The sequence below is a fragment of the Callospermophilus lateralis genome, chromosome 1, assembly GCF_048772815.1.
Source record: "Callospermophilus lateralis isolate mCalLat2 chromosome 1, mCalLat2.hap1, whole genome shotgun sequence".
In the NCBI taxonomy this organism is placed as follows: domain Eukaryota; kingdom Metazoa; phylum Chordata; class Mammalia; order Rodentia; family Sciuridae; genus Callospermophilus; species Callospermophilus lateralis.
The window spans coordinates 53001976-53015479 of NC_135305.1; the positions used below are offsets into that span (position 1 = coordinate 53001976).

Here is a 13504-nt window from a genome sequence, read left to right on the forward strand (position 1 = left end):
TCTATCCTGAACGACAGGGAAGGCTACCTAGAGGTGACTCCCAAATGAGGGTTGAAGAATAAGCAGCGGATGTGCAGGCAAAGAAGAGCTTCTTTCCTGCGGAACCTGGAGAGCAAAATGCTGTACAGGTAGTCATTTCTTGAATGAATGAACGTTTAAGTAAATGAAATAAGCCCTCTGGGCTTCTACAACTCCCTTCTATATGAGCGAACTTTAGTAGAGCCCACTCCCCAGCAGGACACAGCGGGGGCGTGGCTTGAAGCTCAAAGGGTTGGCAGGCCCGTGTAGAGAAGAGGCCTTCGGACACCGGGCACAAAGGCTGCTTGGGGCCTCCCCTCCTAAACCTGTGGCTGGCTCTGGCTTGGTGGGAGGCGCTGAGAAAGCAGAGAGTTCGGGGCCCAGCTATCTCGGCCTCGGCTTTCCTCCTCTAGCCTTGTTACCGATCTGGGACGCAAGAGGCACCGCGCAGGGCTGGGGTCCAGGCTGGCTACGGAGGTGGGGACTTCGGCCCTGCAAGGAGCAGGAGGGGGCGCGTCTGCGCGTTTGGAGGAAACACTCCATCCTTTCCTTTTCTGACCCAGTCACCCGACAGACCGCGTTCTGACGTGTGGTAAGAAGGGTCCCTATGCGCTGCTGACCCGATGTGAGACCCGCCGCCAGAACCAGTGGATCCTGTCGCTCCCTCTCGGAGCAGCCTTAAGTCTAGATTAGCTCACGTCGATAGTCTGGACCCGGCCGCTCCCTGAGCTCTCTCAGGCAGGAGTGGGACGCAACAGGGACCGGCGCTCACCCTCCGGTGCCCTCTGCTGCGGGGTCGCAAGCCGGGGACAGTAAGGGCTTCCGGGCGGCGGGGGCGGGGGCCTGCGTCAGGTGGCCGGGCCTGGCCCCGCCCCCTAGGCCCGCCCTCCCTCCCTGCGCACCCGGCTCGTGGTCCCGGGCCCGGCGGCTGCGGTTTCAGCTCCGGGAGGCGGCGGCGGCGGGAGCGGCCATGGAGGCGGGCGCCGGGGCCGGCGCGGGAGCCGCGGGCTGGAGCTGCCCGGGCCCAGGTCAGAGCCGCCCCTCCTTATCTCCCACCGCCCGGCTTCCTCTCCCCACTCTCCTCCAACCCGACCCCCAAGTGCTCCTGTCGCCACTGCTCCCCAGATCTCCGTCCTAAGTCTACTCCATCCCGGCCTTCACCCGGGCCCGGTCTCCATCTTTCGGCCTGAGGCTCCCTCCCCTTGACAGCTCCTCCCTGGACGCTCGCCGTAATATCTCTTCAGCCAGATGGTTCTTCCAACCCGCAGGGACTCGAGAGTCTGCACTCCTCTGGCCCCGAAGGTTCCCGAGTGCCCGGCGAGGGTTGGGTGGTGGGGATGGAAGGAGGGGAGCGGCCCTGGCCCTTGCCCCTTCGCGCACGCCGTCCCACCTCCCTCCCTTCCGCGTGCCACCGCCCCCTTTCAGCCCCTTCCTCCCTGGCTCCTGCCTTCTCTCTCATTCTAGCCTCTCGCGTCCCTGTCCCCCAGAGTAAACAGACACACACCCTCTTTCTCTCTGTGCAAGGAAGAGGAGCCTGGAACGGCCTGGAACAGGGGTGCCGATGAGGTTGGGCAGCGCGGGTCTGGGTTCCCCACCTCATTTAGAGCATTGAGAGGTGGCTGAAGGAGGGTAATCACAGAGCAGAGCAGACTCTGGCACCCCCACTGGGACAAGTCCCAGGGCTCCCTGGGCTAGATGTCATGCCTTCTCTGTCCTCTGCATCGCAGTCCCCAGCCCCACTGCATCCCACAATACCTCCTCTCTTCCTGCTCACAGGACCCACAGTAACCACTTTAGGCTCCTATGAGGTATCTGAGGGTTGTGAGAGGAAGAAAGGCCAACGCTGGGGGTCCCTGGAACGTCGTGGGATGCAAGCCATGGAAGGTGAGTCTTCCCAAAAGGCTTTCTGTCCCTTTACCCTCCTCCCCTAGTTCCTATCCCTCCCTCTTCCTCCCTCTGACCCTAGAGCTCTGAGTCAGGACATAGCCCTTCCCTCAGCTCACCTCGGGCCCCTCCTCATTCGCTGCTGAGCTCCAGTCCTCCCTAGGGTTCAGGCTTTGATGGAAGTTCAGGACACATCCCTTTGGGGCCCTAATCGCCCAGCTAACCAGGTTGTATGTCCTGGGGGAGCTGCCAGATAGAGAAAGAGGCCTCGTTGGACAGAGCTTTGAAGCAGGCTTTCGGCAGGGGGTTTGTTCTCACTGCCTGACGACCCAGATCCCAAGCTGTCTCTTATTTTAAAAAGCAAGGACATGAGCATGTGAATTGTCTTTCTGGGGCCACCACCATTAACTTCTAATGGAAGTCTTGTGTTTGGTTCTCTATAGAATATCTTCCTTCCTGAAAGACAGAGCCTAAAGGGTGAGGCCAACCTCTCAACATGCATGCATCCCCACCACACCCTTCTGACTTGGCAGTTGCTGCTAACACATTTCCCAGGACTTCCTATGAAGTGTCCCCAATAAGCCTCTCTGCTTATTCAATGTGGACAGCTCTGCTCCCTCTGAGGGGGTCAGATGACACAAGTGTCCCAGATGAAGCTTAGGCAGCTGATATTAGAGAAAGTAAGACAAAAGATTCAGAATTTCAAAGCAAAGCAGACATTTCCCACACAGACAAGATTTTGCTATATACAGGAACTGCATTGCAGTAAAGGAGGGGGTGCTCACCAACCAGAGGCTGGGGACCAGCACCAAACCCCAGTTTTTTAATGCATTAAGATGCCAGACTTTCTTTTAAATGGAAGTACCTTAGAGTTTCCTTGAAAACCTCCTGGGTCAGTAGGGGAGCGCGAACCTCATGACACCCAGCAGGAAAAAGCCACATTGACCTTTTAGAAAATTCCAAAAAATATATTTGTTAACATACATTTAAAGGGCCCCAATATTTTTGCAAAAAGAGACTTGGAATTGTTTCATTCCAATGTTTTCTTTCTCTACCCACCAACAGTCAATGCTTTCTTATTATGGAAAGGCTAATGTCTTGCAAGCCATCTAGGTAATTCTTTAACCTTCTACAAACCCTCAAACTAACTCATCAGCCTGATGGTTTGGCAATGTCAGAATTCTTCTTGACTACTTGGCCCACTTCCAGACCACCAAGCTAGAAGAATCAGGCATTCCTATGCAAACTTTGTTATAATAACCAAACATTTCTGTGTCCTTTGTTCACCTGGTCAAAGTTCACCCAACAGTAGGCTGCTCCATTAGCTCAAGGGCAGTGGAAGGGGGCCACCAAGTATGATCTTGGACCAGAAAAGACTTTAGAGAGGATGCTTCCAAACTTGGCCCTCACACCTGAGGACTCATCATGAATATGGTGAGGTCCTGTTCAGGGGCTCCTTAGGGGATACCAGATGAAACTATTCTACCATCTTGGTCCTGGGTGGAGGGTTTTGCAGGGTCCTGGAAAGACTGTGGATAGGAAGTTCCACTGACTCCCTGGTGGGATGTCTCTCCTAGGGGAGGTGTTACTCCCAGCTCTCTATGAGGAGGAAGAGGAAGAAGAAGAGGAGGAAGAGGTAGAAGAAGAAGAACAAGTACAGAAAAGTGGCAGTGTGGGCTCCCTGTCACTGGGCAAGCACCGGGGCCTTAGCCTCACAGAGACAGAGCTGGAGGAGCTGAGGGCACAGGTGCTCCAGCTGGTCGCAGAGCTGGAGGAGACCCGTGAGCTGGCAGGGCAGCATGAGGATGACTCCCTGGAGCTGCAAGGTGAGCACTTGTGATGCAGGGCAGAGCAGGGGTGGTTGGACCCAAAGGCTCTGTGCTTCTCAGCTGACACCCCCTTTCACTGCAGGGCTCCTGGAGGATGAACGGCTGGCCAGTGCCCAGCAGGCAGAAGTGTTCACCAAGCAGATCCAGCAGCTCCAAGGTAACACCCTGATTGTGACAGTGGAGAGGTGACCATCTAAGTTGCTACCGAATTACCTTTATCCTAGGGGCTTGCTGAAGCATAGAAGACAAAAATAACCTAAAGCAATACTTTCAATTCATTTTTCTCCTATTCTTACCTTTTCCTCTTCTCCTTGTCTCTCCATTCTTCTCTTTCCTGAATTTTTTTCTTTGTACCTCTTCCTGGCTCTTCTGTTCTCCTTCTTCCTTCTTCCTTCTTCCTTCTCCCTTCTTCCTTCTCCTTCTCCTTTTCCTTCTTTGTACTGGGGATTGAATTCAGTGGCACTTAACCTCTGAGCCACATCCCAGCCCCTTTCTTTTTTTCTTTCTTTTTAAAAATATTTTTTAGTTGTAGATGGACATAATACATTTATTTATTTATTTATTTTTATGTGTTGTTGAGGATCAAACCCAGAGCCTCACATATACTAGATAAGCACTCTACTACTGAGCCACAACCACAGTCCCCCCTAGCCTCTTTCTTATATTTAGAGACAGGGTCTCACTGAGTTACTTAGGGCCTTGCTGAATTGCTGAAGCTGGCTTTGAACTCATTATCTTCTTGTCTCAGCTTCCTGAGCTGCTGGGATTATAGCACGAGGCTCAGCACCTGGCTCAGCACCTGGCTCTTCCCTTTCTTGCCCTCCTACCTCAAATATTTTTTCAGGTTCACTCCTTTCTCTTCTCAGCCTTCTCCCTCACACCATATCCCTTGTCCTTTGTTCACCTGGTCAGTGCCAGGGGTGAGTGATCAAGGCTGAATTCCAAACCAAATGCCTTTTTCTGGTCCCTCCAGGGACACCATGGGAAGGAGCAGGGAACCAATAAGAAGTGGCTGGACAATGTACCATGCATCTTTAAGGGAAACAAATGAGAGTGTTTTTCTGGCTCCTTAGGACCTGAGCTTGTAGCTCCCACAAACCTCTCTTCCAACACCCACGTCCCTTTGTCTCTGGAAAAGCAGCAAGGCAGGAGTCCCATATTCCACTGCAGTACCCAATAAAGAGGCAGCTTTGGTTACTTTTTTGGTCTTCCAGAAGGTTTTGGGGAGCTGCCCTAGAAAACAGTAGGGACTCTCTGGGGAAAACTGAGATCAAGCCAAATGAAAGTATAAATGGAGAAAAAAGGAAGTCCAGAAAACTGGCCTAGAGAGAAGCAAGCAAAGCTATAAGAGAAGCTGGGTGTGGTGGTGCATACCTATAATCCCAGTGATTTGGGAGACTAAGGCAGGAGGATCACAAGTTCAAGGTCAGCCTTAGCAACGTGGACCCTTGGTAAGTTAGTGAGACCCTATCTCAATTTTTTTTAAAAAAATTAAAAAGGTATAGAAGAGGGAAAGAGAAGGAGACAGAAGATGTAAGCAAAGGGAGATGCAGGAAATGTGGCAACAAAGAGAAGAAAAATGGCAGATGTGTCCCACAGGTGGTCTTGGTTCCCCTTTGGGTCCAGCTCTCTTACTTACAAATTTTGTGATCTGGGGAAGGTCACTGAGATTCAGTTTCTTTCTTTTTTTTTTTTTTTAAATTGGTTATTCAAAACATTATAAAGATTGCAGAATGAGATTCAGTTTCTTATCTGTAAAATGGCACTGATAAATTTGCTTATCAACTATTTATTGAGAGCTTTTATATTTGAAAGGCCAGCTATGAACAGGACAGACAAAATCTCTATTGAAGAGTAAGTTCTAATGGAGAAAGGAAGAAAACACAAGTATGGGAGGCAATAAATGCTATGAATATAACAATATGATACACAGAGAAGGGATAAGATAGGAGTTTATTTTAGCTAGGGTGTTTGAAAAGTCCTTTTTGAAAAGGTGACATTTGAGCTGAATCATGAGTAGGATCCAGCCTTTCAAGATCTGAGGGAAAGGCACACCAGGTAGAAGGAACAGCAACTGCAAAGGATCAGAGGTGAGAATAAGTTTCATGTGTTTGAGAGACAGAACAAAGGTCCTGGTGGCTTGAGTGAAGTATACTTGGGGGATCTTGGTAAGGTTAAATTCTGGTTAGCAGGTGGAGGCCAGATTACAGGGAGTCTTGTAGACTAGCAGAGAGGTCTGGCTTTCATTTAAGTGTACTAGAAAGCCATGGGAGTGTTAGACAGGGCTGGGGTGATATAATCTGCTGTACATTTTTTAAAGAGCACTTTGGCCACTGATGGAAACTGGATAGAAAGAAAGGGTGTTGAAACAGTGAGTCTGATCAGGAAGTTATTGCAGTTGCCCAACTAGAGGTGATGGTTGCTTGGATTAGGTTTCAGAAATATATTTTGAAGGTGAAGTCCTTAGGACTTGCTGATGAATTGGATGGAGGATAATAAACATGAAAGATGAGTTTACCTCGAGAAACTGGGTGAGTAGTGGCATCATTTATTGGGACAAGAAAAACTTGGCAAGGAACAAATTTGGGGAATAGGGGAACCATTTAGGTTTTCTACCTGATGAGTTTGAAATGGCTATAGATATTCAAATAAGTATGTTAAGGAGGCCACTAGATATACGAATCCAAGACCAGAAGAGAAATTGGGGCTGAAGATAGAGATTTGGTAGTTATCAGTATAACATATACAATATAATCCATACAGTCAAATGGAGATGACCATACAGTCACATGGAGAAATACCAGAGGAGGAGAGAAAAGTGTCCAATTTGCAGACACTCCAGTATTTAGGACTTCTAATGAAGGAGAAATGAACAAGAGACTGTGGCAGGAGATTCCTGAAACACTGTCATGCCCTGGAAGCCAAGAGCAGAAAATGCTTCAAAGAGAGAATGATCCACTGGGTCAAAAGTTGCTAAGGCAAGTGAGATGACCCTTGGAGTTAGGGAGATGGAGAATCTGAAACATTTCCGTGCAGATCAGTGCTGACTGGATTGGAGTTGAAGAGGAAATAGGAGGTCAGGTAGAAAAAGTGAGTACAGATCAGTTTGTTGGTCATTTTGAAGAGAATCAAGGCAAAGAGAAATGGGGTCAAAGGAGAGTTGTTTTGTTTTTATAAGGTAGGAAATGCTAGATCATATTTTTTTGAAGGAAAAGATCCACTAGATCCAAAAAAAGTAGTAGCCATTGCTTGGAGAAATGGAGCGTTCTTCCTTTCCAACAGATGAGAAGTTAAGAGAAGCTGAACTACCAGGGAAAACAGTACTCTAGAGAGTTTCGGTCCTTACCAGGACTGTTCCCAGGATTTACAGGATCACCAAGATCTCGACCAGGAAGGGGTCCCAGCCTGGATCGCGCCCCCCGCGCCCCCCGCGCCCCCCGCGCCCCCCGCGCCCCCCGCGCCCCCCGCGCCCCCCGCGCCCCCCGCGCCCCCCGCGCCCCCCGCGCCCCCCGCGCCCCCCGCGCGCCGCTGGAGGGAACTTGAGACGGTCTGCGCGCACGCGCGTTGCCCGTTTCCGTCGAGAGGGGGCGCGCGCGCGGCCTCAGAGGCAGCTGGTGTTAAGAGGCGGTTCGGGCCGCCACAGCCCCTCGGGGGGCCCGGACCCCGGCCGGCGGCGGGAGGCCCCCCAGGGAGACCTCTTGACGGGGGGGCCATTGAGATGGAGGCCATAACCAGTGAGTGAGAATCAACTTGTTTGCCCTGCAGCCCAACTCCTGGGCCCTTGGCCTCACCCCGACGGACGGTAACAGCTCCACATTCAACTGGCACCAGCACTTTGGAACCCAGCTTGGGCCTTTCCAACTCCCAATTTTCGGATGGGCCCGGTCCCAAGGGCCTGCAAGCCCCGCCCCGCCCTGCCCTGTTCCACACATTCATTCCACCTAGGAGGTGGGACTGCAGAAGAGTACTGAAAGGAGATTTGAACCCTGATGTCAAGGGCATATTAGGGAGTGGAGGTTGGTCTGCCCCTACAGGAAGCCCACTTCAGGCTGTAGAGCCTTTATCCTGATGACCATTTACTCATGCATCTTCCCGTCTAGGCTGAGCTCCGAGATGGAACTCTCTATGCTATTCAGTAGTAGGGATGGAGGAAGGACTTTCTTCCTTTAAAATAGGAAGTCACACCTGGGACAGTGGCACAAGCCTGTAAATTCAACGACTTGGAAGGCCGAGGCAAGAGGATCACAAATTCGAGGCCAGCCTCGTCAACTTGGCAAGGCCCTAAGCAATTTAGGGAGACTCTGTCTTAAAATTGAAAGGTCTGGGAATGTAGCTCAGTGGTTGAGTGTCCCTGGGTCCAAGCCGCAGTACCTCCACCCCCCCCCCCCCAACACACACACACAAAAAAAAGTCAAGTAGGAGTCAGAGAACTTAAGTGGACATACTTGGTCTTGGTACAGTTCATTAGCTAATACCTGTTCAATAGACCAGGAAGAGGAGACAGCTAGGAGAAGAAAAAAAAAAAAAGTGACCAGAACAGCACATATGAGTTCACAAGCGTAGGGCCGTAGACATTGCCCTGAGATGCCTGGTCCCTTCAGCCTCTATATCTGCAGTATGCCCAAATTTGTCATTGTCTTCTTAGTTATCTCTTAGTTATCTTCTTATTTATCTTTTTTTTTAAGACAAGTTCTCACCATGTTTCCCAGGCTGGTCTTGAACTCCTGGGTTCAAGTGATCTTCCTACTTCAGCCTCCCAGATGACTGCAGCTAGGCCACCACACCCTAAATTTGCCTTTAAAATGTTTAGGTTCTCAAACTTAATGGGGCATGCATGTGTGTAATCCCAGCCACTAGAAAAACTAAGACTAGGGGCATTGTAAGTTTGAGGCCAGCTTCTGCAACCTAGACCTTATCTTAAAAATAAAAAGGGTTTGGGGTGTGGCTCAGTGATAGAGGATCCCTGGGTTTAATCCCCAGCACTGCCCTCCCCACAGAATGTCTAGGTTCTCTTCTGATTTTTTAAAAATACCCAAACATATAATTCTATACACATAGGGGAAACAAGTTTATTGAATATATGAACCTCTACCTCATTTATGCATGAATATGGCAAATACATATTGAGTTGCATTCTGCTCTGCACAATACCAGGTCCTGGAACTATAATGGTGAGCAAAACTAACATGTTCTTTGTCTATAAAACTTACAACTAAATGAAGTGGAGACTACACAACACTCACTGCAAAGTTTAAGGTGCTATGAGAGCATTTAATAGAGGAATTTTTTTAGCTTTTTGAGGAGGTTGGGGGAGAGGCTAGGGAAAGTTGGACTCTTAATGGTAAGTAGAATGAACAGGAGTTAAAGATGGGACTTGGGGAGAATATGTCCTGCAAAGGGTTTGTTGGAAGATCCTGACACTTCTGGCCCAGTCCTCATGAATTGCCTAATGCTGGTCTCTAAATCCTGAATTTTTTTTTTCTTTTTTTGTGGTACTGGGGATTGAACCCAGGGCCCTGTGCATGCAAGGCAGACACTCTACTGACTGAGCTATATATCCCCAGCCTCCTAAATCCTGAATTCTTATTGGTGTCCATTCCTTTTATTCTTCATCCACCTTTGGGTTCTCCTGATCCTAGATGATGAGTACCTGTGTCTAGAAATCATGAGATGCTCCACAGAGAGCTCTGACACACTGCTTTTGTAAATTTTAAAGAATATATATTATTACATAGAGACTTGTTGCAAAAACCAAACAGCATACTATATATGATTTGAAATACCTTGTCACATCTCCCACTCTTCTAAAACAACTGCTCTTTAGGGTTTTGGGGCAGAGATCTTTTCTGTGCCTTTTCTTGTGTTTTTGTACATTTGTGTGTTTTATGCTATATATAAATATATTTTTATAAAAATTAGGTAATGCCTTACATTTTCTGGCTCATTTTTCTTTCCAGTTCATATATATGGAAGTCTTTTTGTATCTTCATTATGGATCTGCCACTTTCTTTTAGAGGTCTGCATGATATTCTATTTAAACATCATCAATCCCTAATCAATCAACATTTACATATTGTTTTGGGTCTAGTACTTCTAGTATATTCTGTAAAGTCTAAGCTTTGAGGGTGAATAGGTGAAAAATCTGTGAAAACTTTTTAATTAGGGAATTTTTAGGACTCAGGGTATCAATAAAATATTGTCAATTAGGTTTGAGTTTGACTGTCGGGCAATTCCCTAGAAGAATCTGGGAGTACTTGTTTATAGTAGCCCAAGTTGTTGCTTTCAGTGTGAGGCCTCAAAATCTGTCTTCCTGCTGTGCCTTGTAGAGTCACTGTGTTCCCTTCTCAGGTATTCCTTTCATTCCATGCCATTTGATGCTTTACTTCTCTGATAAGATAGAGGCTAGGTTGTTAGCCATTTCCAGACAAGAAATAAGTCTGCCTAGAACTTTTTACCTATAGAACATGGTAGATTAGTTCACTTAACTCAACCTTTGGGCTTTGCAGGTGAGCTACGGCATCTACGGGAGGAGATTTCCTTGTTAGAGCGTGAGAAAGAAAGTGAACTTAAAGAAATAGAACAGGAGTTGCAGTTGGCCCAGACCGAGATCCAGAATCTGCGGCAAGCTGCAGCAGATTCTGCGAGTGAACATGAGAGTGACATGGCATCCCTGCAGGAGGATCTCTGCCGAATGCAGAATGAACTTGAGGACATGGATCGCATTCGGGGGGACTACGAGATGGAGATTGCCTCACTCCGTGCAGAAATGGAAACAAAGACCTCTGAATCAACCAGTAGTCCTACGGAATTTTGTGAGTTGCAAGGTATGAGTACAAGCCCTTCTCCTATTCTGTCAGCAGGTCAAGCTGAGGAGAGATCATAGATAGGAAGATGGAGGAAGAGTTGTGTTATATCATGCATGGAAAACCTCTAGGGAAAAAAACTTCTAGACTGAATTCAAGACTGTAGTGGAGAAAAATTTACCCAAATATTTTATAAACAGTCCATGGTGGTGTAAGAAATGGTACCATGGAGATGTGCCCTGGGGATTCTTCCCCAGAGAGCCATTGGGTACTTGTTGATTTGACTATGGGAAAGCCCTTCCTGGGAAAGTGCCCAGTTCTGGGATGAGTGTACAAGGACTTGTCACCTTGGGAAACTCTTCCTGCTTATGTGGCATCATGGCACTTTGCCTGAACCACTTTAGGGAGGCCTCCAGTTCTCCTTTCCAGGTCCCAGGATGCAATTCTTAGGCTTCTTTAGTTCTCCCCAAAGTAGAAACTTTAGGGGGCAAAAAATCAGAGCACAAGATAGCTGGAGAGGAAGGGAGGTTATTTCTAGTAATTCATGAGGTACCTGAAAGCTTCCAATGCTGCTTTCAGATAGTCTCCAGCTAGTTGCTAGGATTCATGACATCAGAGTCTACCTTTATACTAGGCTAGATTTGTGATCTGAGTATGAAAGCCCTATATTTGGCCAGGTCAAACAGAAGCAATGAACAAGGAATCAAAGAACTGCAAGTTTTCCCAGATGTATGAAGGCTCTCAGAAGAGCCTTTGGCCTGGTAGTGCTGGGAGAAGGAGGCTAGCACAGAGGAAAGGCCTTTGCTGGAGTGAAACAAACCAAAGTTCAGAAATAAAGCTCTACCTAATAGTTGGATGAACTTAGGTTATTCTCTCTCTGGAACCTCTATATCTGAGATCTCCATATCTCCAGATTGGTTAATAAAACTTAAAGGTAGATGGGATTCTGAAATAGAAAAATGAGCCTAGGGAAAATGCAGAAAATAAAGTATAGAATTTAGGGAATAATAATATGCCAATATTGATTCCTTAGTCACGGCAAGTGTACCATGCTAATGTCATATGTTAGCATTTGAGAAGACTGGGTAAGAACTCTCCCAAGGAACTTGGTACTATCTTCAGCTTTCCTATAAATCTAAAACTATTCCAAAATTGAAAGTTTATTTAGACAAACAAACAAAAAAAAAAACCTTACAGGGTTATTTCAGGGATTAAATGAAATACCCATTCAAGGCCAAAACCAAGTCTAATACTTAGCTCTGTTAGTTTTCAATGTGCACTATTGTAAGGACTTCTGATTGGAACAAAGAGGAAACATTGGAAATGACTGAAGTGTTAAATCTTCCAGCAGGTACTGTAGGTACAATTAGAGCAAGTTTTTGTTCCTCAAATGTCAGTAGAATTAGTGTTCTAAGATGATTCTTAATTTTGAAAAGATAAAACGTGGTGTTTGTATCATCACAGCATTAAAAATTGCTAACTGGTGCTTAAGGACATGTGCTGGAGCACTTCAGCAGAATCTCTTATAATGCTTGAGAATGAGATAGGGCATGGTTGGAATGGGATTTTCTGTCAGCAGATAAAAGGCCACTAGAAAGATTATTTGATCACATTTAGGCCAGTGTCTTCAGTGTGGTGATAAAAGAAGTAAAGGAAATTCAAAATGCCTGGATGTATTTGAAAGGCAGGGACTGGCAGACTGATATCTAAAACTTCACACCTCCCAACTTTTTGTGCTAAAAGCATAGTAGGGAGGAAATCATAAAGTTAAGCAAAAACTTTATATATGATAAACCAAAACTTATTTAAACCCTCAAGAGCTCCTAAAAGCTTGGGGCTGAATATCAGTGCTCCCCTTACCCCTTAATGATCTCACATCTTCCCCATTTGTCCTCTGCAGAAGAATTACAGCAACTGCGGGACCGCTACCAATTCCTTAATGAGGAGTATCAGACCCTGAAGGAGAGCAACAGCAGCCTCACAGGGCAGCTAGCCCAGCTGGAGAGTGAGAGGTACAACCAGGAGGCAGGGGCACTGAGATTCTGTCTTGGGAATTCCCTGAAAGACAGAGGCCAGGGTCATGAGTGTTCCTGTCTTCCCAGAGAGCCAGATCTTTCTGTGGTATCCCAAGGGTACAGAGACCATTTGGAAGCAAACATGGGATCCTACCCAATTGTCTTAGGACAAGAGTTCAATGAATTTGATTTTCTTCCATTTTCAGCATTGCTCTGCCCTAGAGTAGATCAGAAGAGATTCCTTTGTTGTCCCCACAGACATGATTCAGTCTAATGGCACAAAGCTTCCAGGCTGTTAGCTGACTTGACACCAGGCCCATCCTTAAAACCAACTGGACTGGCACTCTTATGGTGTCTCAGAGCCAAACATGCCTCTGCAGATGAGGCTCTAGAGACTTTCTGTAATCTTCAAAACATGTTTATTTGAGGAGCGAATCACAATAGGTCTCTATCTTTGGCCTAAACAGAAGGCCTCAGAACTGAGCACACTTGTATGATGATACGAGGCAGGGTTCCTCCAAACATGTCTGTGGGTTCTGGTTTCAGGACACGAAAGGCAACAGAGAAGTGGCTGGAGTGTCAAACAGCAAAGAGTATGATATCGTCAGAGTCTCAGACCTCAGAAGTGGATTTCCTAGAGCCTGATCCTGAAATGCATTTGTTGCGCCAGCAGCTGCTAGATGCTGAGCAGCAGATGCATAACATGCAGAGTAAGGTAGGTCTCTTGAGGGTGGGGAGGCAGGCCCTTTCCACCCTTTCGTTTCACCTTCTCCTGGTCTAGGGTAGGCACAGGGCTAATAAAGCAGGTGTGCACTGTGATAGTAGAGAGTGTTCTAGGGTCTTGATAACTTGCCTGATGTAAATATAGCCATATGCCACATAATGACATTTTGATCACTAACGGATTGCATAAACCATGGTGGTTCCATAACATTGTAATAGAGCTGAAAAATTC

At 47.3% G+C, this 13504-nt stretch overlaps 1 protein-coding gene across 7 annotated transcripts in view; it reads left to right on the plus strand.

Annotated features, from left to right (window-relative positions):
- Window positions 1-972: 972 nt before the first annotated feature.
- The window catches only part of Ccdc136 (coiled-coil domain containing 136), a 28248-nt gene continuing 15716 nt past the window's right edge, over window positions 973-13504 (plus strand). For all 7 annotated transcript variants that reach the window (XM_076834364.2, XM_076834400.2, XM_076834418.2 and 4 more), the window contains exons 1-7: window positions 973-1046; window positions 1795-1902; window positions 3480-3728; window positions 3814-3888; window positions 10238-10555; window positions 12435-12546; window positions 13096-13264. In XM_076834364.2, the coding sequence (XP_076690479.2) occupies window positions 989-1046; window positions 1795-1902; window positions 3480-3728; window positions 3814-3888; window positions 10238-10555; window positions 12435-12546; window positions 13096-13264 (1089 nt within the window). In that variant the 5' untranslated portion in view covers window positions 973-988. The remainder of the gene's footprint in view (window positions 1047-1794; window positions 1903-3479; window positions 3729-3813; window positions 3889-10237; window positions 10556-12434; window positions 12547-13095; window positions 13265-13504) is intronic.